General features: G+C 37.8%; 1 protein-coding gene across 2 annotated transcripts in view; it reads left to right on the top strand.

Moving 5' to 3' along the window:
- RABGAP1L (RAB GTPase activating protein 1 like) overlaps positions 1 to 27,939 on the top strand; it is a 666,720-nt gene that overhangs the window by 452,919 nt on the left and 185,862 nt on the right. For both annotated transcript variants that reach the window (XM_046680643.1, XM_046680642.1), the window contains exon 18: positions 10,894 to 10,935. In XM_046680643.1, coding sequence (XP_046536599.1) covers positions 10,894 to 10,935 — 42 coding nt within the window. The remainder of the gene's footprint in view (positions 1 to 10,893; positions 10,936 to 27,939) is intronic.

The following is a 27,939-nucleotide window of genomic DNA, read 5'->3' on the forward strand; positions in this document are numbered from 1 at the left end:
CTTGGGAGCAATTATTTAATTTGGGGCAATTACTCGTAGGTGTTCTGTAAAGCGGAGATTTTTCCAGGCTGTGACTGAATTTTGAAACAGCAGCTTCCTAATCAGTTAAGGAACCACTTCATTCATGCAAGGCTGATCTCAATCTGTTGTCACTGGAGGAAAGTGGTGACCCTTTCTTTCCACAGCAAGCTGAGTTCCTATTGTTTTACATCCTGTAAGCAGTCAGCTATATTTTGTGAGTGTTTTCAGTATGGAGACAAATAATAAAATTTGGTTTTGGTAGAAGTCACCTATTTGTTATCTTTCTACTCTCTGCTCTTAAAATTTGCTTGCCTTTAAATGGAAAGAATCACTTTAATCTTTTAGGATTTAGATGACACAATAAATAATACCCAACTAAAGGATTTATTCATTCATTCACTTAGTCATTGAGCCATCTTCTCTAACTTAGTAGGAAAGAGTATGACTTCTAGAGTTACACTGCTCTGGTTAAAATCCACTTGCTAGCACATAACCTTGAGAAATTTACTTTGACTTCTCTACGTCTTAATTTCCTGGGTTTAAAATGGAATTTAGAGTTGTTGTGGGATTAAATAAGGACACGTTTTCAATGTAATTAATTCAGATCTTGGCACATAGAAAATATTCAGTGGATTTTGTCTCTTTATTATCTTGCACTTGAAGTTAGACCTTATACTATAAATAATAAGTAGCCGTAACAACATGTTTACTTGTTACTTTTACTCTTAATAATTCTCCAAATGTTTTAACCCTTTGAGTCCTATCAGGAACCCTTATTTACCCCATAGTAACAAATAAATTGCTACAGATTACATAGTCCTGAAAAAGGGAGGCATGTTGAAAATGTATAACACTTTTTTCTTTTAAAAATGTATTTCAAAAAATAAACTTCAGTTCAGTTAGACAGGTTGGATCATGTAAGAGTAGGTGGACAATGAAGTAACAATGGGGAATTCAGTTCATGGTGGCTTAGAAGAGTGAAGGGTGGTTCACATATAGTTCACTTCATTGTTGGCTAGGAGGCTGAGGACTGGAGCTTGCATTGACATTATCATCATATAACCAACCTATTTGTAATGCCCCACTTTTAGACTGACGAAATGCTGCCCTGTGGAAGGTTCCTGTAATTTAATGATATGTTTAATTCTGTTCCTAAATGAGAATGTCTTACTTAAAAGAAAAAAATAAATATTTAACTAAGGTTGCCTTCCATTACTCTCCTCTTAGGAAATCAGGATACATTTTGCAGTGAAATAAACTTGCTATTCTACTGAATTTTTTTTCCTGATTTCCAGCAATTCAGAGGTCTGAAAGTCTCTTTTTTTTTTTAAAGATTTTATATTTTCCTTTTTCTCCCCAAAGCCCCCCAGTACATAGTTGTGTATTTTTAGTTTTGGGTCCTTCTAGTTGTGGCATGTGGGACGCCGCCTCAGCATAGCTTGATGAGTGGTGCCATGTCTGCGCCCAGGATCCCAACCGGTGAAACCCTGGGCCGCCAAAGCAGAGTGCACGAACTTAACCACTCGGCCATGGGGCAAGCCCCTGAAAGTATCTTTGTTTGTAAAGTCTGGTCACACTATTATACCTTACTTTAAGTCTTGTGAAGTCTTTACTTTTCTTTCTTTCTTTCTTTTTTTTGAGGAAGATTAGTCCTGAGCTAACTACTGCCAATCATCCTCTTTTTGCCGAGGAAGACTGGCCCTGAGTTAACATCCATGCCCATCTTCCTCCACTTTATGCATGGGACGCCTACCACAGCATGGCTTTTGCCAAGTAGTGTCGTGTCCACACCCAGGATCCAAAGCAGGGAACCCTGGGCCACCAAGAAGCAGAATGTGCGAACTTAACCACTATGCCACCAGGCCAGCCCATCTTTACTTTTCTTGATTTTTATGAATAATGCCTAGAGAGTCATATAAACAGATGCAGTAACACCTTATTATTCTCAACTTGTTTAAAGAGTTTACATGTATAAATTTTTCTGGTAACTGAAAGTTACCTCTTTAGCTTTTGAAACTCAAAGAAAAATCTACTTCTTATTTAAAACATATTCTATCCTCCCTTCTTTTTTTTTATTTTTAAAAATTTTTTATTTTTTATTGAGTTAATGATAGGTTACAATCTTGTGAAATCTCAGTTGTAAATTATTGTCTGTCAGTCGTGTTGTAGGTGCACCCCTTCACCCTTTGTGCCCACCCCCCACCCCACCTTTCCCCTGGTAGCCACTAATCTGTTCTCTTTGTCTACATTTTTAAATGAATTTAAATGAATGGAGCCATACAGAGGTTGTCCTTCTCTATCTGGCTTATTTCACTTAGCATAATTCCCTCAAGGTTGATCCATGTTGTTGCAAATGGGACGATTTTGTTCTTTTTTATGGCTGAGTAGTATTCCATTGTATATATATACCACATCTTCTTTATCCAATCACCTGTTGATAGGCAATTAGGTTGCTTCCACATCTTGGTTATTGTAAATAATGCTGCAATGAACATTGGGGTGCATGGGACTTTTAGAATTGCTGATTTCAAGCTCTTTGGATAGATACCCAGTAGTGGGATAGCTGGATCGTATGGTAGTTCTATTTTTAATTTTTTGATGAATCTCCATACTGTTTTCCATAGTGGCTTCACCAGTTTACATTCCCACCAGCAGTGTATGAGGGTTCCTTTTTCTCCACAACCTCTGCAACATTTGTTACTATTTGTTTTAGTTATTTTTGTCATTCTAATGGGTGTAAGGTGATATCTTAGTGTAGTTTTGATGTGCATTTCCCTGATGATCAGTGATGATGAACATCTTTTCATGTGCCTATTGGCCATCCGTATATCTTCTTTGGAGAAATGTCTGTTCATGTCTCCTGCCCATTTTTTGATCGGGTTGTTTGATTTTTTGTTGTTGAGTTGTGTGAGTTCTTTATATATTATGGATATTAAGCCTTTGTCAGATGTATGACTTGCAAACATTTTTTCCCACTTAGTGGGTTGTTTTTTTGTTTCAATCCTGTTTTCCCTTGCCTTGAAGAAGCTCTTTAGTCTGATGAAGTCCCGTTTGTTTATTCTTTCTGTTGTTTCCCTTGTCTGAGAAGACATGGTGTCCAAAAAGATCCTTTTAGTACTGATGTCAAAGAGTGTACTGCCTACATTTTCTTCTAGAAGCCTTATGACTTCATGTCTCAGCTTTAGGTCTTTGATCCATTTTGAGTTTATTTTGGTGAATGGTGAAAAAGAATGGTCAATTTTCTTTCTTTTACATGTGGCTTTCCAGTTTTCCCAGCACCATTTCTTGAAAACACTTTCTTTTCTCCATTGTATGCCCTCAGCTCCTTTGTTGAAGATTAGCTGTCCATAGATGTGTGGTTTTATTTCTGGGCTTTCAATTCTGTTCCATTGATCTGTGCACCTGTTTTTGTACCAGTACCATGCTGTTTTGATCACTGTAGCTTTGTAGTATGTTTTGAAGTCAGGGATTGTGATGCCTCCAGCTGTGTTCTCTTTTCTCAGGATTGCTTTAGAAATTCGGGGTCTTTTGTTGCCCCATATGAATTTTAGGATTCTTTGTTCTATTTCTTTAAAGAATGTTATTGGGATTCTGATTGGGGTGGCGTTGAATCTGTAGATTGCTTTAGGTAGAATGGACATTTTAACTATGTTTATTCTTCCAATCCATGTACATGGAATGTCTTTCCATCTCTTTATGTCATCATCCATTTCTTTCAGAAAAGTCTTGTAATTTTCATTGTATAGGTCTTTCACTTCCTTAGTTAAATTCACTCCGAGGTATTTTATTCTTTTTGTTGCAATTGTGCATGGTATTGTGTTCTTGAGTTCTTTTTCTGTTAGTTCGTTATTAGAGTATAGAAATGCTGCTGATTTATGTAAATTGATTTTACACCCTGCAACTTTGCTGTAGTTGTTGATTACTTCTGAAAGTTTTCCAATGGATTCTTTGGGGTTTTCTATATATAAGATCATGTCGTCTGCAAACATCAAGAGTTTCACTTCTTCCCTCCCTATTTGGATTCCTTTTATTCCTTTTTCTTGCCTGATTGCTCTGGCCAGGACCTCCAGTACTATGTTAAATAAGAGTGGTGATAGAGGGCATCCTTGTCTCGTTCCTGTTTTCAGGGGGATGGCACTCAGTTTTTGCCCATTGAGTATGATGTTGGCTGTGGGTTTGTCATATATGGCCTTTATTATGTTGTGGTAGTTCCCTTCTATGCCCATTTTGTTCAGAGATTTTATCATAATCAGCTGTTGGATCTTGTCAAATGCTTTCTCTGCATCTATTGAGATGATCATGTGGTTTTTATTCCTCAGTTTGTTGATGTGGTGTATCATGTTGATTGATTTGTGGATGTTGAACCATCCCTGTGTCCCTGGTATGAATCCCACTTGATCATGTTGTATGATGTTTTTTGATGAATTGCTGAATTCCGGTTGCCAAAATTTTGTTGAGAATTTTTGCGTTTATGTTCCTCAGTGATATTGGCCTGTAGTTCTCCTTTTTTGTGCTGTCCTTGTCAGGCTTTGGTATCAGCGTGATGTTGGCCTCATAGAATGTGTTAGGAAGTATTCCATCCTCCCTAATTTTTTGGAATAGCTTGAAAAGGATAGATATTAAATCCTCTCTGAAAGTTTGGTAGAATTCCCCAGGAAAGCCATCTGGTCCTGGGGTTTTATTCTTTGGGATGCTTTTGATTGCTGTTTCAATCTCTTTCCTTGTGATTGGTCTGTTCAGATTGTCTGCTTCTTCTTGATTCAGCTTTGGGAGGCTGTGGGAGTCTAAGAATTTATCCATTTCCTCTGGGTTATCCATTTTGTTGGCGTATAGTTTTTCGTAGTATTCTCTTATAATCCATTGTATTTCTGCAGAGTCTGTTGTTATTTCTCCTCTTTCATTTCTGATTTTGTTTATTTGAGCTTTCTCCCTTTTTTCCTTTGTAAGTCTGGCTAGGGGGTTGTCAATTTTATTTATCTTCTCAAAGAACCAGCTCTTTGTTTCATGGATCCTTTCTACTGCCTTTTTTGTTTCAATAGCATTTATTTCTGCTCTGATTTTTATTATCTCTCCTTCTGCTGACTTTGGGCTTTGTTTGTTCTTCTTTCTCTAATTCAGTTAGGTGTAGTTTATTATTTCTTAGTTGGGATTTTTCTTGTTTGTTAAGATGTGCCTGTGTTGCAGTGAATTTTCCTCTTAATACAGCTTTTGTTGTATCCCATATGAGTTGGTATGGCATGTTATCATTTTCCTTTGTCTCCAGGTATTTTTTACTTTCTTCTTTAATTTCTTCAATGATCCATTGCTTGTTCAATAGCATATTGTTTAGTCTCCACATCTTTGTGCCTTTCTCAGCTTTTTTCTTGTAGTTAATTTCTAGCTTTATAGCATTATGATTGGAGAAGATGCTTGTTAGTATTTCAATTTTTTTAAATTTGTAGAGGCTTGCCTTGTTTCCCAACATATGGTCTATCCTTGAGAATGTTCCATGCATGCTTGAGAAGAATGTGTATTCTACTGTTTTTGGATCGAGTGTTCTATATATGTCTGTTAAGTCCAGCTGTTTCAGCTTTTCATTTAGCTCCACTGTTTCTTTGTTGATTTTCTGTCTGGATAATCTGTCCAATGATGTGAGTGGGGTGTTGAGGTCCCCTACTGTTATTGTGTTATTTTTGATATCTTCTTTTAGGTTTGTTAATAGTTGCTTTATGAACTTTGGTGCTCCTGTGTTGGATGCATAGATATTTATAAGCATTATTTCTTCTTGATGAAGTCCCCCTTTGATCATTATATGTTGGCCCTCTGTGTCTCTCTTTACCTGCCTTATCTTGAAGTCTGCTTTGTCTGATATAAGTATTGCAACACCTGCTTTCTTTTGTTTGCTATTAGCTCGGAGTATTGTCTTCCACCCCTTCACTCTGAGCCTGTGTTTGTCCTTGGAGCTGAGGTGTGTTTCCTGGAGGCAACAAATTGTTGGATCTTGTTCTTTAATCCATTTTGCCACTCTGTGTCTTTTCATTGGAGAGTTCCATCCATTTACATTGAGAGTGAGTATTGATGCATGAGGGCTTAATGCTTTCATTTGTTGCTCATTTTCCTGTTTTCCTGTGTTTCCTTTGTTTCTCCTCCTGTGTGTTTTAGCCTACCCATTGACTTCTGCAATTTCTTATGCTGGGTTTCTTAGATTTTTCCTTATTTATGTTTTGTGTCTCTGTTCTGTTTTTTAGTTTAGTGGCTACCCTGAAGTTTGTATTCAGAATCTCATGTATAACATAGTCTATTTTCTGGTGGTGTCTTACTTCCTTAGCCTAGACTGATTCAGTCCCTTTCCTCCTCCCCTCCTAAATTATTATTTTCATCTCTTATTCCAACTTGTGTTATGAGTTTGTGGTTAGAGTGATAAGATTGTCTTTGCTTTGGTGATTTCCTTCCCTTTATCCTAATGCTATAGTTGAATATTTGCTGTCCTATTCTGATTCTATCTATCTGTCTCCCTACTCTGTGTTTTGTGACCCCTTTCTCCCTTTCTTTCTTTTTTCAGGTATGAGAGCCTTCTTGAGGATTTCTTGTAGTGGAGGTCTTGTGGCTACAAAGTCCCTTAGCTTTTGTTTGTCTGGAAAAGATTTAATTTCTGCCTCATATCTGAAGGATTTTTTTGCTGGATAGGGTATTCTTGGCTGAAGATTTTTATCCTTTAAAGTTTTGAATATGTCTTTCCATTCTCTCCTAGCTTGTAAGGTTTCTGTAGAGAAATACTCTGAATGTCTGATAGGGGTTCCCTTGTAGGTTATTTTCTTCTGCCTTGCTGCCCTGAGTATACTTTCTTTGTCATTCATTTTTACCATTTTTACTACTATATGCCTTTCAGTAGGTCTTTTTACATTGACAAATCTAGGAGATCTGAAAGCTTCCTCCACACGCATTTCTGTCTCAATCCCTAGATTTGGGAAGTTCTCTTCTATTATTTCTTTGAGCACACTTTCTGCTTCATTTTCCTTTTCCACGCCCTCAGGAATTCTGATTATTCTTAAGTTGCATTTTCTCATTGAGTCAGCTATTTCTAAGAGATTTTCTTCATTTTTTTTAAATTCTTAGTTCTCTTTCTTCCTCTCTCTCGAGCCATTCAGCCTGTCTATCTTTGATTATGCTAATTTGCTCCTCTATGGTGTCTACACGGGCATTCAGGGAATCTGTATTCTGTTTTCTCTGATCCATTGTATTTTTCATCTCTAATATTTCTGATTGATTCTTCTTTATAGTTTCAATCTCTTTTGTGATGTAACTCCAAAACTCGTTGACTTGTTTCTCTATATTTCCCTTTACCTCATTGAGTATTTTGATGATAGCTATTCTGAACTCATTTTCACTTAGTTTACCTATTTCCAAGTCCTCAGGACATACTTCTGTGTTTTTATTCCTTTCATGTTGTACTGGAGCTTTTATAAATTGCTGGGTGGTAGAGGAGCGGTTTTTACATATTATTATTCGGTTGCAGTTACAGCCTGTTGCCATTAGATGGGGGTCGAGAGCCATGCGCTCTGAGCCCTCCACCTTCATTCTCCATGGCTGCGCTCAGCGTGGGTTGGAGGAGGAGGGGCACTTCCTCTTGTGCGCAGACCTGGATTCTGATCAGCTCTCGCTCTCTGGTTTCCTGGGGCCTTGGCTTAATGGCGTCCCCCACGCGAAAGCTTTCCCCCATTAGAGGGTTTCCGCTGCACGAGTCTGTGAGAGTCCTGGATGATCCTGTGGACGCGCAGCCCCTCCCCCGCTCCTTCCCTCACCTGCGGCAGCGATCCCAGTCTCTAGGAGAGGGAGTGAAGTTCTCTCTTACCCCGTTCCACCTCCTCCGAGGGCAGCTCCAGCCTCTCCGCCCTCCATCCTTTAGCTGCTGTGGGTCTCTAATGATTTCTGTTATTAGGAATTTTTTTTAAGGTTGGAAAGCAGTTGCTCTTTTTGGTTGTAATTTGGAGGGGAGAGAGTCCTGGGTGAGCTCATGCTGCCATGTTGCTGACGTCACTTGTCTATTCTCCCTTCTTAAGCACATTTTGAAGATGATGTAAGCCTTCATTAACACTGCTGGATTATTATCATGAACTAATATTAACTGTTGAAGGCTTATTAACTCCACTAAATGGGTCCAGACAGCTATACATTTCATGGGTTTTTTTAAGTGTATATCGTATTTCTGTTAGACCTACTATTTTAATTCTGACATCTCTGTTGACTATCTGTCCCTAACTCCATCTAGCATACACCTTGTCTTTTAGTTTGATACTTCTGATATCTACAAACTATAAAGCCATATCACCAAACTAATTTGAATTGTATATGAAATAAAAAATTTGAATAAATTTTTCTTTTGGTGTTGGAGCCATTTTGGCTGTTTAGTGGTCTTAAATTTTTTTTTAATTTCTAAGTTCTCATTTGTGTTTTTCATAGCTGAGTTGTCCAGTAGTTTCACTTTGAGAGAACTGAAAACAAGAGTTTCTTACTGTAATTTGATGGTGCTTTTGTAAATTGGCCTAGTTGGGTCCATAGGGAAAAGAATAAATTCCAGAGGGGCCGCCCAGTGGTGCAGAGGTTAAGTGCACACGTTCCACTTTGGCGGCCTGGGGTTCGCCAGTTCAGATCCTGGGTGCAGACGTGGCATTGCTTGCCACACCATGCTGTGGCAGGGGTCCCACATATAAAGTAGAGGAAGGTGGGCACGGATGTTAGCTCAGGGCCAGCCTTCCTCAGCAAATAGAGGAGGATTGGCAGCAGTTAGCCCAGGGCTAATCTTCCTCAAAAAGAAAAAAAGAAGAAATCCCAGAAAATCTGGGATAGCTAGTATTATAGTTCACTCAGTCAGTCATCAAATAAGCACTTACTATGTATATTACACCAGCACTGTGCAGTGAAAATGCCATTAAATTAGACATTAGGAGGCTTCAGGGATGACTCTAGCCTACTACTAAATACATAAATAACCTTAGGCAAGTAAAAATCATATTCTGAAAAACTGAGAATCATAATACAGGTTGTTATGAGAATCAATGAGGTTTTGCTATTCCAGGAAAGCAGGGAGGTGAGGGGAATGTTTGGCAGAGGGGTTGAGAATATGAGAGAGGTTGAACATGACATGGAGGGAGTTTCCAGAGTACGCTGAAGGGATTTGGGAGCGAGAGGAGCCATGGGAGCCTGGCTTAGGAGAAAGGACAAGAGCATTATGAGGATTAGAGAACTAGAGACAAGAGGGGCTTTCATTTTGAGCCCTGACTAGAAAAACAAGATCGGAGACTTGGTGGATTAGTCCTGATGGCAAGATTGATAAGCACTCAGATTGTGAGAACTCACTGCTGCCTAGCCGTTGTGACTTGGGGATGGAGGGAGTGAGGAGCAGGGAAGCAAGTCTTTTTTCTTTCGGTCTGCAAGTTTTGGCAGCAGTGGGCAGCAGCTAAGAGATGAGGACCCAAGTTTAGATTAGGAAAGCAAATTTTGCTTAATTATAACCCAAGTTTTTAAATATACGATAGTCCTCTTTTTTCTAATCAGTAAATAGTGATCAGAACTAGTCTAGGATCATTGCTTGGTGTGATGATGAGCTTTTTCAATTTGTTTTTGTCTCCTGGACTGATTATACTTACTTCCTACTGCTTTGGGTTTCTTAATTAACTGAGTAAACCCCAAATCTCTAACCAAATGTTTTGTGTTTAGCCTTCATCCCTTTCACCATTACATATTTTTGGTGGCTGAATATGAAAGATTACATTAGCAAATTATAACAGTAGTGTGCTCTAAGTTCCTAGTCCTAATTCTCGCTGCTGATTTTGGAGACAGAAAGTGCTTGGTTTATTAGGAGTTCTTTGCATAATACATCTGATACAGCTTCATATCCAAAAGGCAGATAGATATTTGTGACCAAGAAGAAGAGGGCACATCAAATAGACCCTGGACTTATGGAAGATGTCAACTCATACTTGAAAGATCTCTATTGTCATGTATGATGACTTGCATGGCAAGGAAACCGCATATTCCATGGCAACTTTGTTTCTGATTGTGTCGTCTTGAGCATTTAAGATTCCCTGTCTCTTGAATTTAATATCTCAACATCTCTTCTGTCATTGGGCTGAACTCAGCGTTCAAAATTCAGCTCCAGCATGGCTTCTTAACAAGCTATTTAATTTGTTTATTCCTAAAGAAATATTCCTCCTGTTTTTAGGGAAGAAAAAGGAAAAAGAAGACTACCAGAGAGCTCCTAATTACCACCTAATTATATTGTTGTATACAACTACTTGAATACAAATACTACTTGAGAGCTAGCACTAAAACAAAAATCAAAATAAGATAAGAATAAAATAAATAAAATAAAAATAAGAATTAAAAAAAAAGAAGAGCAGTAGTGGAAATGCAGTGTGATGCTTACAACTCCCCTCATGCGATCCGTCCCAGTTATCAGCAACACTAGTTGTGGTTTATTTTGTTTTGTTTTGTTGGCCAGAAGCAGTTTAACCACATCACCCAGATGTGCAGACTAAGAATTTCAGTTAATAATCTTAGACTTCTACATCGCTGCTATCTTGATCAAGTAACTTGACTTTTGCAAGGCTTAGTTAGACCTATGCAAATAATCAAGAAATGGATTGAAGGAAAATAACTTATTGTAAAAACAGTAATTTTATGTGAACATTGATTAAATAGCACCAAAAGTTTACAGTAAGCCTCTCAGAGGAAGAAAATACCTTTTTAAAAATTTCATGATTTTATTATTATTGTATGTGAAGATGAAAACAATTAGGAGTTTTATTAAAGATGTATGGAAATCTTTGGAGAATACTCAGTAAAGCAGTGATGCATGTGGCAGTATTGATTGTGGCTCTCTTTCTGTTTCAGGGTTTGAACATAATCTTTCATGTGGCCTTGGCTCTCCTAAAGGTACGTCTGTTTCAGCTTTAAGTTACCACACCATCTCACCTCTCTGCCCTTGAACTGGGCATGAGTCCGTTTCTAGCCTTTGACTCATTCTAGACTCTTGAACACAAAAAAAGACTTCTCTGACGAACTCTGATCCTCTTCCTTCTTCCCATCCTTTTTTGTTGTTTTTTAGAGGATGTTTCTTTATTTTTCTTACAATACATTTGATCTTGCTATCATAGCACTCCTTCCAGTGACATCTTGATATGTTTTCATTCATATGAGTTGGATGATATAAAATTTGAAACCTGTTTTCTGTCAAAACGATGCCAGCTTTTTCCTTAAAATACTTCTTAACATAATAACATCCCTGGAGGTACCTAAACATATAATTGAATTATTAGAAAGCTTCTGTAATATACTGACTAAAAAGAAACCGCTACATTTCAATTTGCAGTTCTCTCTCTGATAGCTAGAAATTTATAAGACACTTTGGAATTTAATTATAATTACTTTGTTGGACTTTCAGTATCAACATATCAGTGCCGCTTTAACAGTGTGGTAACAGCAAGACATTTGCTGCAGATTTGGTGAAAATAACCCAGTAGATTTTTGGCCTTCAGTCAAAGGTAGCATTCTGTTATGAAAGGTGATAATTGCCTGTTTATCAAAAGATGCAGGTTCACCCTTTCCCCAGTAAAACATAGTGGTTAAAATTGCAGACACTGGCCTCAGACAGATTTGGTTCTAATTTCAGCTCTACTGTGTGACCTTGGGCAAATTACTCTAAGTGTTCAGACCCTAAGTTTTGAGATAATAATAGAAACTAATTAATGGGATTGTTGTAAGAATTAAATAAGATGATACATAAAAAGCCTAAATATAGTGTCTATAAAATTTTATTGCATAATAAATGTTAGCTGTTATTATTGGGATTACTATTGTATTTACAAGATAACTCAGAATGTGTTTCTAGATTCCCCATCATTCTTCCAAATTTCCCAAAAGAAGATAACTTATGTTCAGAGAGCCTCTTGATATTTTAAGAGAGTTTCCATGCTTAACTGTGAAATATCTTGAACCGAAACAAAAGCATGACATAATATGGGCCCTGTGCAACTCAAGAAATGGGTTGCTGCTCCTCATCTCTTATTCTGTTAAACATTTGTTTTTTATGAAGTTCATAAAATATACTTGAAATAGTTCATTAAGTCATTTTAAGTTTAGATATGAACAATTCTTATGCCAAAGTTATTTTACAAGTTAGGAAAATATTTCAAATATTTTCTATAAAATAACACAAACATATTTGTGCCAAAGTTATTTTACAAGTTAGGAAAATATTTCAAATATTTTCTATAAAATAACACAAACATATTTGTATTTATCTTTTAGTGAAGTCATGGATTTCTACTTCTAATTTTTTTTCTTGTTATTAAAACAAATCAAAACCTAAAACTTTCTAAGATGCTTTCTGTATAGGACTGGAATAAGAATGCCTAAGCTGTGAAAGTATTATTTAATTCAGACTAAAAATAATATTAAAACATAATGTAAGTGTAAGGAAGTCCAACAAAATTCTGATTTTTTCTATCATCTCTAATTTTTTTTAGTTGAAGATATTATATCTTTCCCAAAATGCCTTTCCTTATTTTTTTTGATGACCTTTCTTTATCGGTGCTCTCAGCATATCCTTAGTCTGTCTTTCGGGGTTAACCCAGGACTTCCCCTCTGGATATCACACCTATATTCTGTGTCAACCTAATGCTGTATCCATCTGGTAAGTTCTATTCCTGATTGACAGGATTTTTTGGCTTGATTGTATTATTTTCGGCCATGTTAACCCAGACATGGCCTGTGTAGAGGACATTCTCTGGCCACTGGCCAAAAAAGCTTTTGTATCTTCTCCAGCAATACATGGACACTCATCCAATATCATCTTGGAAAATTTGACAAGTTAGAAAAGATAAAAAGGAGAGCTTTCTCACTATTGTTGGCCTATATTTATATCCCCTTCTTGTATGAATCCTGGAGCTGACCCCACATAGAGACAGTATATATAGGATTAATTGAAGTGTACTTAATTGATCCAGTTGCCCCCACCTGGCAAAAGAATACCCCAAACACATATGACAGTGACTAACTTTTAGCTTCTAATCTAATATGTCAGATAAAAAAATGTATATTCGTTTGTATAAAAATAACAAACCTAGGGATAGTTCGAAGTGCTTATAAACCCAGCCTAAAGTAATTTTCAATATAGCTGTAAAGGGAGTTTAGATTTCTCTGTATTAGAAGTGTTTCTTGTGATGAGGCAAATCGGAAAAGGAAATAACATTTCTTGAGCACTTACTCTGTGCTAAGTGCTAGCGTAGGTTATCTCATTAACTCACATTAAATGTCCAAGTGTTGTTTGTAGGAGAATCATAAATTGTATTAGTCAGAGAAAACCATCTAATTCTCTTCCCCAGTTGATAACTGAGGGAGCCAAAGTCCCAGATTGCCTAAAGTCTTTTGGCTTAGTAATGATAAAGCTGGATTTACAATATTTTTAAACAACATAGATATAGGTGAATGTCTCTGTTGCTCAGTATGGTTTACAGATATCTACTTTCTGAATGGGAGCTACTTTCTTTGGGGTTAGAAATAGTCTACCAGGTGGTTGGAAAGCTATTGAACTGAAAGAATGATTCAGTATAGTAGGTAGCATCATCAAATCATTTAGGATGTTGGCAGTGTCTACTAGGTAGGTTAAATATATTTCCAAAAATCTAATTCATTTATTATATTAAACATTGAGTAGTCATAGCATAGTACATTGTAATAGATTGGAGATGGTCAGTCAGAATTAATCTTAGCCACTTTATGTTGACAGAGAAAATTTTCTGTCAGAATAGGTTCTTTGCTTTTAGACAGTGGTTAAAAGTAAATGACAGAATGTGTTCCCCCCTCCAACAAATGCCCATTTTGTGTGAGCATATAAATATTACAGAGATAAAGGGATACTCATAATCCACTCCTAGAGGTAACTGGATATAAAATCTTCCTCCTGTACTTTAGTCTTTGAATATGTAAGCATGGATTACCTACCCACATACATATGTTTGTATATGTACATATATTTTTTAATATGTGTTTGAGGGTTTCAAATAAGAAGATGAGGAGGTAGGAGATAAATTCAGAACAGCATACAGGGATGAACATATATTTATTTTCTTTCAAAAGATATTATTGAACAAGACTTTTTTTCATTTAATAATATATTATGAATATATTTCAATCTTACTACATGCATATAGTGGCTAAAATCATGGATGTGGGAGCCAGACTGCTTGAGTTCAAATCCCATCTCCCACAATTTCTCCAGCAATCTTAGGTAAATTACAGTGTTTCCATCTTTAAAATGGGGATGTTAGTAAAACCTATCTCATAGGATTGTTGTTAGGGTTTAATGAGTGAATATATGATTTGTGCCTAGAACTTAGTAAGTACTACACTGCACCAATTCCACCAATTAGAATTATTATTACACATAGAATTTCCTTAACCTTTTTAATGACTGTTTAGTATACTATTGTATGTACCATAATTAGCCAATTTTATATTTAATTTTTGTGGACTTTTAAGTTGTTTCCAGATTTCCTGTTAAACAACACTATAACAAACATCCTTAAGATTCCCTCTTTGCATACTTAGCTAATAATGTCTTGAGGATAAATTTCTAGGAATGTAATTTCTGGGTCAAACTGTAATCATGTTTTCAGTTTTGACACATATTGCAAAACTGCTTTCTCCTAGCAATATGAGAGTACATTTTCCTCATACTCTTGAAAAAGCAGAATTTCTAAATATGCACTTTCCTGAACCTTGAAAGCAAGTTGTAAAACAAAGCAGCTTAAAAAGTAATTATTATAATAATTTGTTTAATTGTAAACAGACAAAACTCTCCAGAAAGTTTTAAAGAGTCGAATGTTATGTTCTTCTGTTTGGGAATGTCTGGTTTTCTTAGGGAAGCCAGTTGATCCTGGCTGAATTTTGGAAGAGTGAGCCTTAGCTTGGAGGGACTTTGTATATTACAGAAAAGTTCTGAAGTGGATCTTTGATGTTTTTGCCTTTTAAACCCTCTCCACTGTGTGAAATCTTTCCTTACCATTCTATTGAAGCTTTTTTGATGAAGTCACTAATAAAATCTAGTGGACATCTTTCCATTTTTGTCTTATTTGATCTCTCAACAGTTATCAAAACAGCATAATGACATATACTTTTTCTTTTCTTCTTTTTTGAAGCATTCTCCCTTGGCTTCTGTCTTATTTTTCATCTCCCTCTTTGCTTCTTCTCATTTCCCTTTGCTCACTCCTTTTTCCCTCATCATTAACTTGGAGTTCTACAGAGCTCCAGCCTCTAGGAACTCACTTGATGCTTCTCCCTTGCTGATCTTGTTCACTCCCCTGGTTTCATCTATAAATGTTCCCTCTCATCTTTATATTTAGCCCAGATCCAAATATTTGGCAGTGGACTTAACGTGTCTGTTTGGATGTTTCAGAGGCACCTCAAATCCACAAGTCAGAATTGAACTCATGTGCCCTCCCAGACCTCCTCCTCCTCCAGTGACCTTCACCTCAGTAATGGCACTACCCACCTGTTCAAACTACAAACCTAGACATTATCCTTAACTCTCTTCTCTTCTTAGTCCCTGACCTCTACTAAGTCACCAAAACCTGTGGATTCTACTTCTTGAGAATTTTTAGAATCTTCCTACTTTGATAGTTTAGGCTTCTCTCTAACATGGACTGTTGCAGTGACCTGTTTCAGTAACAGATATTGAACACCTACCAAGTGCGGGTACTTTTCTAGGCATTGGAGATGAAGTGTTGATGAGGAAAGACCTGCTCTCATGGAGCTTGCATTCTGATGAAGGAAAGATAGTAATTAAACATTGTAACATCCTGAGATTTATGAAGAAGAATGATGTTGATGCAGTGTAGAGAAGGGAGCTCCCTTCTTTGGATTAGATTGCCAATGAAAGTGCTCTGAGGGATGATATTTGAGCTGAAAATCAAATGAAAAGAAGTAGCCTGCTATGCCAAAATCTGGGGAATGAGCCTTCTAGGCAGAAGAAATAAGTGTAAAGGCCTTAAGGAGGGTTTTTGTAATCTTAAAAAGAAAGAAGACCTGTGTCTGGAGTGTGATAGGTAAGAGAAGTTAGTGGCTTGGATTTTGGTGTTAGCAGTGGTTCTGAGAGAAGACTGCTCTTCCTCAGTCTACTTGTGACCATTGTCCAGTCCATTCCCACATTGCCACCACAGTCATCTTCTTAAAAAAGATTTTATTATTCACTATTCAACAGATATTTACTAAACATGTATTCAGAGACAGACACTATTCTGTGTGCTTGACTAGATCGGTGAAGTAAAATAACAAAAATACTTGCCTCCACGAAGCCTATGTTCTAGCAGTAGACAGTTAATAAACAATAAATATAACAAATATGTATATATAATGTATGAGAAATAATAGTGATACGGGAAAAAGGAAAAGGGAGTTCTGGATAGGTTTTGCAGCGTTAAATAGAGTTCTAAGGGTAGACTCCATCAAGAAGGTGAGACTTGGGCAACGACTTAAAAGCAGTGAGTGGTGCTGATGTGCATTCCACATCAGGAGAATGGCATTCCAAACAGATGGAAAAGCCATGTGCTGGGATTGTGACTGGAGCAAGTGAGTAAGGAAGTGCAGTAAGAGATGGGTAAGAGATGTAACTTACCTCCTTACTTAAAACTCTTCAGGGGCCGGCCCCGTGGCCAAGTGGTTAATACGTTTGCATGTTCCGCTGCGGCAGCCCAGGGTTTTGTCCCTCGGTTCAGATCTTGGGCACGGACATGGGACCACTCATCAGACCAATTCTAGGCGGCGTCCCACATGCAACATCTAGAAGGACCTGCAACTAAGATATACAGCTATATACCTGGAGAATTTGGGGAGATAAAGCAGAAAAAAAAAAAAAAGGATGGCAACAGTTGTTAGCTCAGGTGCCAATCTTTTAAAAAAAAAACAAAAAACAACTCTTCGATGGCTTGTTATTGTCCACCCTTTTAATTATAGCCATTCTAGTGAGTGTGAAGCAGTATCTCATTGTGGTTTGATTTGCATTTCCCTGATGGCTAATGATCTTGAGCATCTTCTTATGTACTCATTGGTCATTTGTATATCTTCTTTGGGGAAACATCTATTCACATCTTTTGCCCACTTTTTAATTGCGTTATCTGTCTTTTTATTGTTGAGTTGTAAGAGTTATTTATATATCCTGGATATTTTCTCCCATCCTGTGGATTGTCTTTTCATTTGCTTGATAATGTCCTTTGAAACACAAAAGTTTTCAATTTTGATAAAGTCTAGTTAATCTGTATTTTTCTTTTGTTGATTGTGCTTTTGGTGTCATATCTAAGAAACTATTTTCTAATCTAAAGCCACAAAGATTTCTTCTTCTAAGGGTTTTATATTTGTAGCTCTTACATTCAGGTCTTTAATCCATTTTGAATTAATTTTTGTATATGGGGTGAGGTAGAATGTTAATGGCTGAGTTATGTCCGACATCCCAAAATTCATGTGTTAAGGTCTTAACCCTCAATGTCTCAGACTATCACTATATTTGGAGATAGGGTCTTTAAAGAGGTAACTAAGTTAAAATGAGGTCATTAGAGTAAGCTCTAATCCAATATGACTAATGTCTTTATAAAAAGAGATTAGGACACAGACATGTCCAGAGGGAAGATCATGTGAACACACAGAGAGAAGACAGCCATCTAATGCCAAGGAGAGTCTTTAGAAGAAAGTAACCCTACTAATACATTGATCTTAGACTTCCAGCCCCAGAACTGTGAAAAAAATAAGTTCCTCTTAATTATGCCACTCCATCTGTGGTTGTTTGTTATGGCAGCCCTAACGAACTATTATAGTAGGAGCACCACTTCATTTTTAGCATGTGGATATCTAGTTGTCCCAGCACTGCTTATTAAAAGACTTTTCTTTCCCCATTGAATGGTCTTGGCAGCCTTGTCAAAAATTAGTGGACAGTAGACACATGGTTTTATTTCTAGACCCTCTATTTCATCGATCTTTGTTTCTCTCTTTATTCCATTACCACACAATCTTGATTACTATAGCTTTGTAGTAAGTCTTAAGATCAGGAAGTGTGAGTCCTCCAACTTTGTTCTTATTTTTCAGTGTTGTTTAGCTGTTGTGAGTCCCTTGCATTTCCATATGAATTTTAGGATCAATTTGTCAATTTCTGCCAAAACAAAAAAAAAAAAGACAGTGTGATTTTGATAGGGATTGTATTGAATCTCTACATCAACTAGGGAGTAATGCTATCTTAACAATGTTAAGTCTTCCGATCCATGAACATGGGATGTTTTTCTGCTTATTGAGGTCTTTGATTTCTTTTAACAGTTTTGTAGTTTTCAGTATACAAAGGTCTTGTAATTCTTTTGTTAAATATATTTCTAAGTATTTTATTTTGTTTGCTATTGTAAATGGAATTGTTTTCTTAATTTCATTTTTGATTCTTTATTACTAGTATTTAAAAATAGTTATTATTCTGTATTGATCTTGTATCCTGCAACCTTGCTGAACTTATTTTTAGCTCTAATTTATGTATGTGTGTATGCATATTTCTTAGGATTTTTTTTAAAGATTTTATTTTTCCTTTTTCTCCCCAAAGCTCCCCGGTACATCGTTGTATATTTTTAGTTCTGGGTCCTTCTAGTTGTGGCATGTGGGACACCACCCCAGCATGGCCTGACAACCGGTGCCATGTCTGCACTCAGGATCCGAGCTGGCGAAACCCTGGGCCACCGAAGTGGAGGGTGCAAACTTAACCACTCAGCCATGGGGCTGGCCCCTGTTTCTTAGGATTTTTTATGTATAAGATCATGTCATCTGTGAGTAGGGATACTTCTTCCTTCCTGATCTGGATGCCTTTCATTTCTGTTTCTTGTCTAACTGCCCAACTAGATCCTCCAGTAAAATGTTGAATAGAAGTGACAAGGACAAACGTCCTTGTCTTGTTCTTGATCTCATTTACCTCTTTCAGGAAAGTTTTTTCCTTAGAACTCCATTTCTGAATTACCGCTACCACTACTATCACCACCATCTTTTGCCGCCACAAATGGTAGTAGTTTGACCATATTAGAATAATGGACAGATTGTTATTTACTAAAGAGCAAAATTGCCATACATAAGGAGTAGTAAAGCTCTTCCCTTTATTCTGTACTCATGTATGTGATTATTTTATCTGTCATCACTATGATTCAGACTAGATTTATAGGAAACTCCAGTGCTTTATATTTTTTTGCAGCTTTATTAAAATATGATTAACATTTTTTTGCAGACTTTATTATTTTTAAAAGAAGAATCTTTGTGTATGTCTGGGTTTATGTAATCTACTTGCTTAGTTTTGCATTTTTTCTCTCAGAGATTATTCATTTGTCCCTGCCTGCTCCTTTTACTTCAGTGTTCAGCTTTTAGAAAGAATTTCAAATTAGATGAGAGATAGAAAATATATTTGTATTACAATATTTCTTTCTCTCTCTCTCTTTTTTTTTTTTTTTTTTGCCGTTCAGTTGTGTGGTTCTGATTTGTATTTCAAATAGACTCTAAATGCTTAACTGTAACACCTCTTTCCTTAACCAAACTTTCCTCATATCAGTAGCCTGCTACTGTAGGCCTGGTTATTTTGTCAGGGCATCTTCCTTCCAGGAATCTGTCTCGAATTCCATGGGAGAAATAGCCTTTCGTATTCCTTGTTTTGGCCCCCCTCAAAACCTTCCAGCTTACCCTGCTGTCAGTGGGTTGGAAGCTCTCCCATGAGCCGTGCTCTGTGTGTCCCATCCTGCTTCCTCTGCTTCATTGTCTAGTGCCCCTCTGCAGCTAAAATAACCTCCCACCATTTCTTTTTAGGATTTCCATCTTTTTTCACCTTTAATAACCTTATCATTTTGTAATATTCCACTTGTTATCCACCAACTCATCTACCATTCTGTACTCAGAACTCTCCTAGGACCCATGAAATGCATTGTATACTATTAACCTTTATTCTTTATTTGTTTATTCAGCAAATGACTTTTGAGCACCATTGATGAGCCAGGCACTGTGCTTAATGGTGGGGATACACTGGTAGACACAAAGTCCCTTTCCTTACATTGTTTAAAGTAGTATCTGACAGTCCTCCCAATGCATGTGAGCAAAGTAATTATCTTCCACTTACTCCCCTCCTCCTCTCTTAAAAACAAAAAAATCTGTGCACCAAAGATTCTACAAAAAGAGACTGTCCCAACTTATTTTATGTCACAATATTCTAAGTCCCTACTTAGAACTCAAGAGATTCTTAACTGTTAGTGTGTCTAAGACTCATCTAAGTCCCAATGAGTTTGTTTAAACTGAACATTCCTAAATGCCTCCTCCTACCCATCCCCCCCCCCAAGATGTGATGTAGGCAGTTCCAGAACCAAAAGGGTAGGAATACTTGTATGTTGCTTAGAGCAGGGTTTCTCAGCATTAACTGTACTTAGAATCACCTGTATATTAGAATCAGCTTTTAATATTTTCTGATTCTGAGTTGTATGCCAGACCAATTTCATTTGAATATCTAGGTGAGACCCAAACATTGGTATTTTTAAAAATTCCCCCAGGTGATCCCAACATGCAGTGAATTATCTACTACACTGTGATCAAACATTCAAAATTATCCAGTGTAGTGGAGGAACGAGAAGATGAAGAAGAGAAGGCTCTGTAGTTAGAGCAAGCATTCACAGTCACACTTAGAAAATGGGTAGTCCTCATTTTCATAGTTAGCAATTGCTAATTTGTCTATCTCTGTGCTCCTCCATCTCAATGCCAATGTTTTAGGATTGTAGCAGCTGCTCACTGGGGCCTAGGAAAATTAACAGCAGGTTCCTGAGATGTATTAGGGAGCTCCTTGAAAAGGGAAGTAAAAGAGGCACCTGGGTTGGGAAGTGAATTGTGATTCAGCTAATTCATATTGGATTACCAAGGATTGCTTGAACCATAAAACTTAATTTATAAGGCATAGCTCATCCACTATTAGTACCTTCAAATTGGCAGACGAGGAATGGGGAAAAAAGGCTTAATAGAGAACAAAAGAAAAAAAATTCCAAAATTGGGACTTCTTTATTTAAGAGAGTAAAAAGTCAGTTATTATTTAGCACCATGCTGGTTAGTTAAGTATACCTTTGCCCTTTCAAAGTACAATTTCCCCTCCTTTTCTGTTTGCATTTGAAAGAAGGACCAATTCATGCTCCAGGGGCTCTCTCCCTGCAGGATGATATTTGAATACCATGCAAGGTTAAAGACTGAGAATCAAGGAGCTGGCCTCATGGCCAAGGGGTTAAATTTCTGCCCACTCTGCTTGGTGGCCTGGGTTCGCAGGTTTGGATCCTGGGTGCAGACCTACTCCACTTATCAGCCATCCTGTGGTGGTGTCCCACATATAAAATAGAGGGAGATTGGTACAAATGTTACCTCAGGGCTAATCTCCCTCAAGCAGAAAAAAGAGGAGGATTCAGTGACATCAGCATCATGGTGGAGTGAGCTCCCCCTTGAACTCTCTCCTCTAGAGTACAACCAGAAGGACATTCATACACCAATGGAGGACATTCACACAACACAAATGATGTCTGAGAGACCAACACAGCCATACCTCTGAAGGTGGTGGGGCTGGATCCTCCAGAGGAAGTGGAAGCTGGTAAGGGGGACTTTTTTCTTCCCAATGGCAGCCAGCAACCTCAGGACAACACGCGGCTCCTAGAGGAAAGGAGGGAGGGGCAGCCCTCCACGGGAACACCATTGCACTCCAAGCTCCCTCATAGCCTGAGAGAAAGCCGTACACATAGAGGAGACTGAGCTATTGTTAGGGGGTCTCCATCAAACTAGCACCCCTGGAGAGCAGTTGGTGAGGGCCCAGGGAGAATGCTGGGATCATGCAGAAGAAAGAGAGTGCCCCTCCCCTCTGCCCAGCACTCCAGCCTTGCAATTGCCCAGAGCACCCCTCAGAGAGAGGTGGTGTCTGGGAAAGGTGTGCAGGTCTCTGTGATCACCTAGAGCACCAAGCAGAGAGAGAGGCAGGGGCTGGGAAAGGGGTGCAGGTGTAAGAAGGCACCCCTTTCCCTGCCTGGAACTCCACCTACTTGATCTCCCAGAGTGCCATGGAGAGAGAGAGGTGACAGCTGGGAAAGGTGTGCAGGTGTAAGAAGGTGCGCCTTCCCTGACCTGGCACTCCAGTCCTCCAATCACCCAGAGCGCTGTGCAGAGAGAAAGGCGGTGGATGAGAAAACTGCACAGGTGTAAGAAGGTGCCCCTTCCCCCACCTGGCACTCCAGCCCTGCTATTGCCCAGAGCTCTGCACAAAGAGAAAAACAGAGGCTGGGGGAAGCACAGGTGAAAGAAAGCACCCCTCCCCCTGCCCAGCGCTCCAGATCTGCCATTAGTCAGAGCATCACACAGAGAGAAGAGAAGTCAGCAGCTGGAGCTGAGCAGCCCCAGATCCTGCTGGGCCCAGAATACACAGCACCTGATCCCCACCCAGTGGTGGCAGGTGGAAGCTGCGACCAGATAATAACTATGGGGAGGCAAAAATCCACTCCATCAAGCAGTATGAAAAAATATGTTAAATCTCCAGACCAGAAGGAAAGTAACAAGTATCCAGAAACCAACCCTGAAGCCACAGAAATTCGTAACCTAAATGACAAAGACTTCAAAATAACTATCATAAAAAACTCAGTGAATTACAAGAAAAGACAGAAAGACAAATCAACTAATTCAGGAGCTTCTTCACAAAAGAGATAGAAACTATAAAGAAGAACCAGTCACAAATATTGGAAATGAAAAACAGAATGGATGCAATAAAGAAAAATCTGGATTCCCTAAACAACCGAGCTGACAATATGGAGGACCAAATTAGCAATTTAGAAGACAGTAATATAGAAATACTTTAGATGGAGGAGAAGAGAGAACTAAGACTAAAAAGAAATGAAGAAACTCTCAGAGAAATATCTGACTCAATTAGGAAATGCAGCATAAAGATTATAGGTATTCCAGATGGGGGAAGAGAAAGACAATGGAGCAGAAGCTTGTTCAAAGAAATAATAATGGAGAACTTCCCAAACCTGGAGAAAGACCTGGAAATACAAGTGAATGAAGCCAGTAGATGTCCTAATTTCATCAATGTAACAACACCTACTACAAGGCATATAGTAGTAAAGCTAGCAAAAGTCATTGACGAAGAAAAAATAATAAGGGCAGCAAGGCAGAAGGAAATAACTTACAAGGGAACACCTATCAGGCTTTCAGTGAATTTCTCAGCAGAAACCTTACAGGGTAGGAGAGAGTGGAATGATATATTCAAAATTCTGAAAGACAAAATCTTTCAGCCGAGAATACTCTATTCAGCAAAAATATCCTTCAGATATGATGAAGAAATAAAAACTTTCCAAGATAAACAAAAGCTAAGGGAGTTCATCACCACAAGACCCCTACTACAAGAAATCCTCAAGAAGGCCCTCATACTTGAAAAAAAAAAATAATAGGAAAAGGGCTACAAAACCCTGAGCAAGGAGCTGAATAGGAAGGCAATAATCAGAAAATGGTAGCTCTCTATCAGATCAGGTTAGTAAACACTGAACTTTAACATTAAGGATAAAGAGAAGGAAAACACCAACATAAAAATAATCTCATCATTTTAACCACAAATTCACAGCACAAGATGAAATAAAGTATGATAAAAATGACTTAGAAGGAGAAGAGGAAAGGGACAGAATTGGCATAGTCTAAGGAAGTAAGAGTCTGTCAGAAAATAGACTATCTTATCTAGAAGATTTTTTATACAAACCTAGTGGTAACCACTCAACAAACAAGGAGATAAAAAAGGAGAAAATGAAGAAAACCATCATAGAAAACTACCTAATTAATGTGGTAGTCCAAAACACATGGGATGAGAAACAAAGGAAATGCAGAAGAACTAGAAAACGAGTGATAAGATGGCAGTATTAAGCCCTCATGTATCAATAATCACTCTAAATATAAATGGACTGAATTCTCCAATCAAAAGACAAAGAGTGGGGGCCAGCCCAGTGGTGCAGCGCTTAAGTGCACACATTCCGCTTTGGTGGCCTGGGGTTCTCCAGTTCAGATCCTGGGTGCAGACGTGGCACTGCTTGGCAAGTCATGCTGTGGCATCATGCAGGCATCCCACATATAAAGTAGAGGAAGATGGGCACAGATGTTAGCTCAGGGCCTGTCTTCCTCAGCAAAAAGGAGGATTGGCAGCAGTTATCTCAGGGCTAATCTTCCTCAAAAAAAAAAAAAAAGACACAGAGTGGCAGGATGGATGAAAAAACAAGATCCAACAGTATGCTACCTCTAGGAAACACATCTCAGCTCCAAAGACAAACACAGGCTTAGAGTGAAGGGATGGAAGACGATACTCCAAGCTAATGACAAACAAAAGAAAGCAGGTGTTGCCATACTAATATCAGACAAAGTAGACTTCAAGACAAAACAGGTAAAGAAGGGCAGTGTATGATAAAAGGGACACTCCACTGAAAAGACATAACACTTATAAACATATATGCACCCAACACAGGAGCACCAAAGTACATAAAGCAACTATTAACAAATCTAAAAGGAGACATCAACAACAACACAATAATAGTAGGGGACCTCAATACCTCACTTACATCAATGGATAGATCATCCAGACAAAAAGTCAACAAGGAAATAGTGGAATTAAATGAAAAACTGCACCAGAGGGACTTAATAGATATATATAGAACATTCCATCCAAAAACAGCAGAATATACAGCCTTCTCAAGTGCATGTGGAACATTCTCAAAGATAGACCATATATTGGGAAACAAGGCAAACCTCAGTAAATTTAAGAAGATTGAAATGATGTCTAGTATCTTTTTCAAACATAATGCTATGAAACTAGAAATCAGCTACAAGAAAAAAGCCAGGAAAGGAACAATGTGGAGACTAAACAACATGCTACTGAACAACCAGTGGGTCACTGAAGAAATAAAGAGGGAAATCCAAAAAAACCTGGAGACAAATCAGAACAAGAACATACCATACCAACTAAATGGGATGCAGCAAAAGCAGTCCTAAGAGGGAAATTTATGGCAATACAAGCCCATGTTAACAAACAGGAAAAAGCTCAAATAAGGAATCTTAAACTACACCTAACAAAATTAGAAAAAGAAGAACAAACAAACCCCAAACTCAGCAGAAGGAGGAAAATAATAAAAATTAGAGCAGAAATAAATGAAATTGAAACAAAAAAGATTGTAGGAAGGATCAATGAAACAAGGAGCTGGTTCTTTGAGAAGATAAACAAATTTGGCAGACCCTTAGCCAGACTTACTAAGAAAGAAAAGAGAAGGCTCAAATAAGTAAAGTTAGAAATGAAAGAGGAAAAATTACAACAGATACCACAGAAATACAAATGATTATAAGAGAATATTAGGAAAAACTATATGCCAACAAACTGGACAATGTTGAAGAAATGGATAAATTCTTAGACTCTTACAACCTCCCAAAACTGAATCAAGAAGAAATAGAGAATCTGAATAGACCAATCACAAGTAAAGAGATTGAAACAGTAATCAAAAACCTCCCAAAAAATTAAAGTCCAAGACCAGATGGCTTCTCTGGAGAATTCTACCAAACATTCAAAGAAGATTTATTACCTCTTCTTCTCAAGCTATTCCAAAGAATTGAGGAAAATGGAAAAATTCCTAACACATTCTACGAGGGCAACATCACCCTGATACCAAAACCAGACAAGAACAACACAAACAAGGAAAATTACAGGCCAGTATCACTGATGGACATAGATGCAAAAATCCTAAACAAAATATTGGCAAATCGAATACTGCAATACATTAAAAAGATCATACACCACAATCAAGTGGAATTCATACCAGGGACACAGGGATGGTTCAACATCCACAAATTAATGAATGTGATACACCACATTAACAAAATGAGAAACAAAAACCATGTGATAATCTCAATAGATTCAGAGAAAGCATTTGACAAAATCTAACATCCATTCATGATAAAAACTCTCAATAACATGGGTATAGAAGGAAAGTACCTCGACATATTTAAGGCCATATATGACAAACCCACAGCCAACATAATACTCAATGAGGCCAAACTGAAAGCCATCCCTCTGAGAACAGAAACAAGACAAGGGTGTCCACTCCCACTACTCTTATTCAACGTAGTACTAGAGGTTTTGGCTAGAGCAATTAGGCAAGAAAAAGAAATAAAAGGAATCCAAATAGGTACTCAAGCAGTAAAACTCTTGTTGTTTGCAGATGACATGATTTTATATATAGAAAACCCTAAAAAATCCATTGGAAAACTATTAGAAATAATCAACAACTACAACAAAGTTGCAGGGCACAAAGTCAACTTACAAAAGCCAGTGGCATTTATATACTCCAATAACAAGCTAACAGAACAAGAACTCAAGAATACAATCCCATTTACAATTGCAACAAAAAGAATAAAATATCTAGGAATAAATTTAACCAAGGAGGTGGAAGACCTATACAAGGAAAACTAAGACATTACTGAAAGAAAACAATAATGACATAAAGAAATGGAAAGATATTCCATGCACACAGATTGGAAGAATAAACATAGTTAAAATGTCCATACTATCTAAAGCTATCTACACAGGCCAGCCCCATGGCCAAGTGGTTAAGTTCACATGCTCCACTTGGGCAGCCCAGGATTTCGCCACTTGGGATCTTGGGCGTGGACATGACACCACTCATCTGGCCATGTTGAGGCAGCATCCTACATGCCACAACTAGAAGGACCCGCAACTAAAATTTGTACTGGGGGGATTTGGAGAGAAAAAGCAGAAAAAAAAAAGAAAAGATCGGCAACAGCTGTTAGCTCAGGTGCCAATCTTAAAAAATAAAATAAATAATATAGATTCATTGCAACCCCAATCAGAATGCTAATGACATTTCTTCACAGAAATAGAACAAAGAATCTTAAAATTCATATGGGGCAATAAAAGACTCCGAATAGCCAAAGCAGTCCTGAGAAACAAGAACAAAGCTGGTGGCATCGCAATCCCAGACTTCAAAATATATTACCAAGCTATAGTAATCAAAATAGCATGGTACTATGCAAAAACAGGCATACAGATCAATGGAACAGAATTGACAGCCCAGAAGTAAAACCACATATCTATGGACAGGTAATCTTTGACGAAGGAGTCAAGAACAAACAAAGGAGAAAGGACAGCCTCTTCAGGTGTTTGGAAAACTGGGCAGCTACATGCAAAAGAATGAAAGTAGACCACTGTCTTTCTCCATACAGAAAATAGACTCAAATTGACCGAAGACTTGAAGATAAGACCTGAAGCCATAAAACTTCTGGAAGAAAATATAGGCAGTACACTCTTTGACATCAGCCTTAAAAGGATCTTTTTGAATACCATGTTTACTTGGACAAGGGAAACAAAAAAAAACCAAAACAAACAAGTGGGGCTTCATCAGACTAAAGAGCTTCTGGAAGGCAAAGGAAACCAGGATCAAAATGAAAAAACAACCCACCAACTGGGAGAAAATATTTGCAAATCATATATCTGACAAAGGGTTAATCTCCATAATATATAAAGAACCCAAATAACTGAACTACAAAAATAAAAAACCCAATCAAAAAATGGGCAGAGGATATGAACAGACATTTTTCCAAAGAAGGTATACAGATGGCCAATAGGCACATGAAAAGATGCTCGACATCGCTAATCATCAGGGAGATGCAAATCAAAACTATACTTAGATATCACCTTATGCCCATTAAAATGCCTATAATCACCAAGACAAAAAAATAACAAATGTTGGAGAGGTTGTAGAGAAAAGGGGACGCTCATCCACTGCTGGTGGGAATGCAAACTTGTGCAGCCACCATGGAAAACAGTATGGA

This window comes from Equus quagga, chromosome 13 (assembly GCF_021613505.1).
Source record: "Equus quagga isolate Etosha38 chromosome 13, UCLA_HA_Equagga_1.0, whole genome shotgun sequence".
NCBI classification, from domain to species: Eukaryota; Metazoa; Chordata; class Mammalia; order Perissodactyla; family Equidae; genus Equus; species Equus quagga.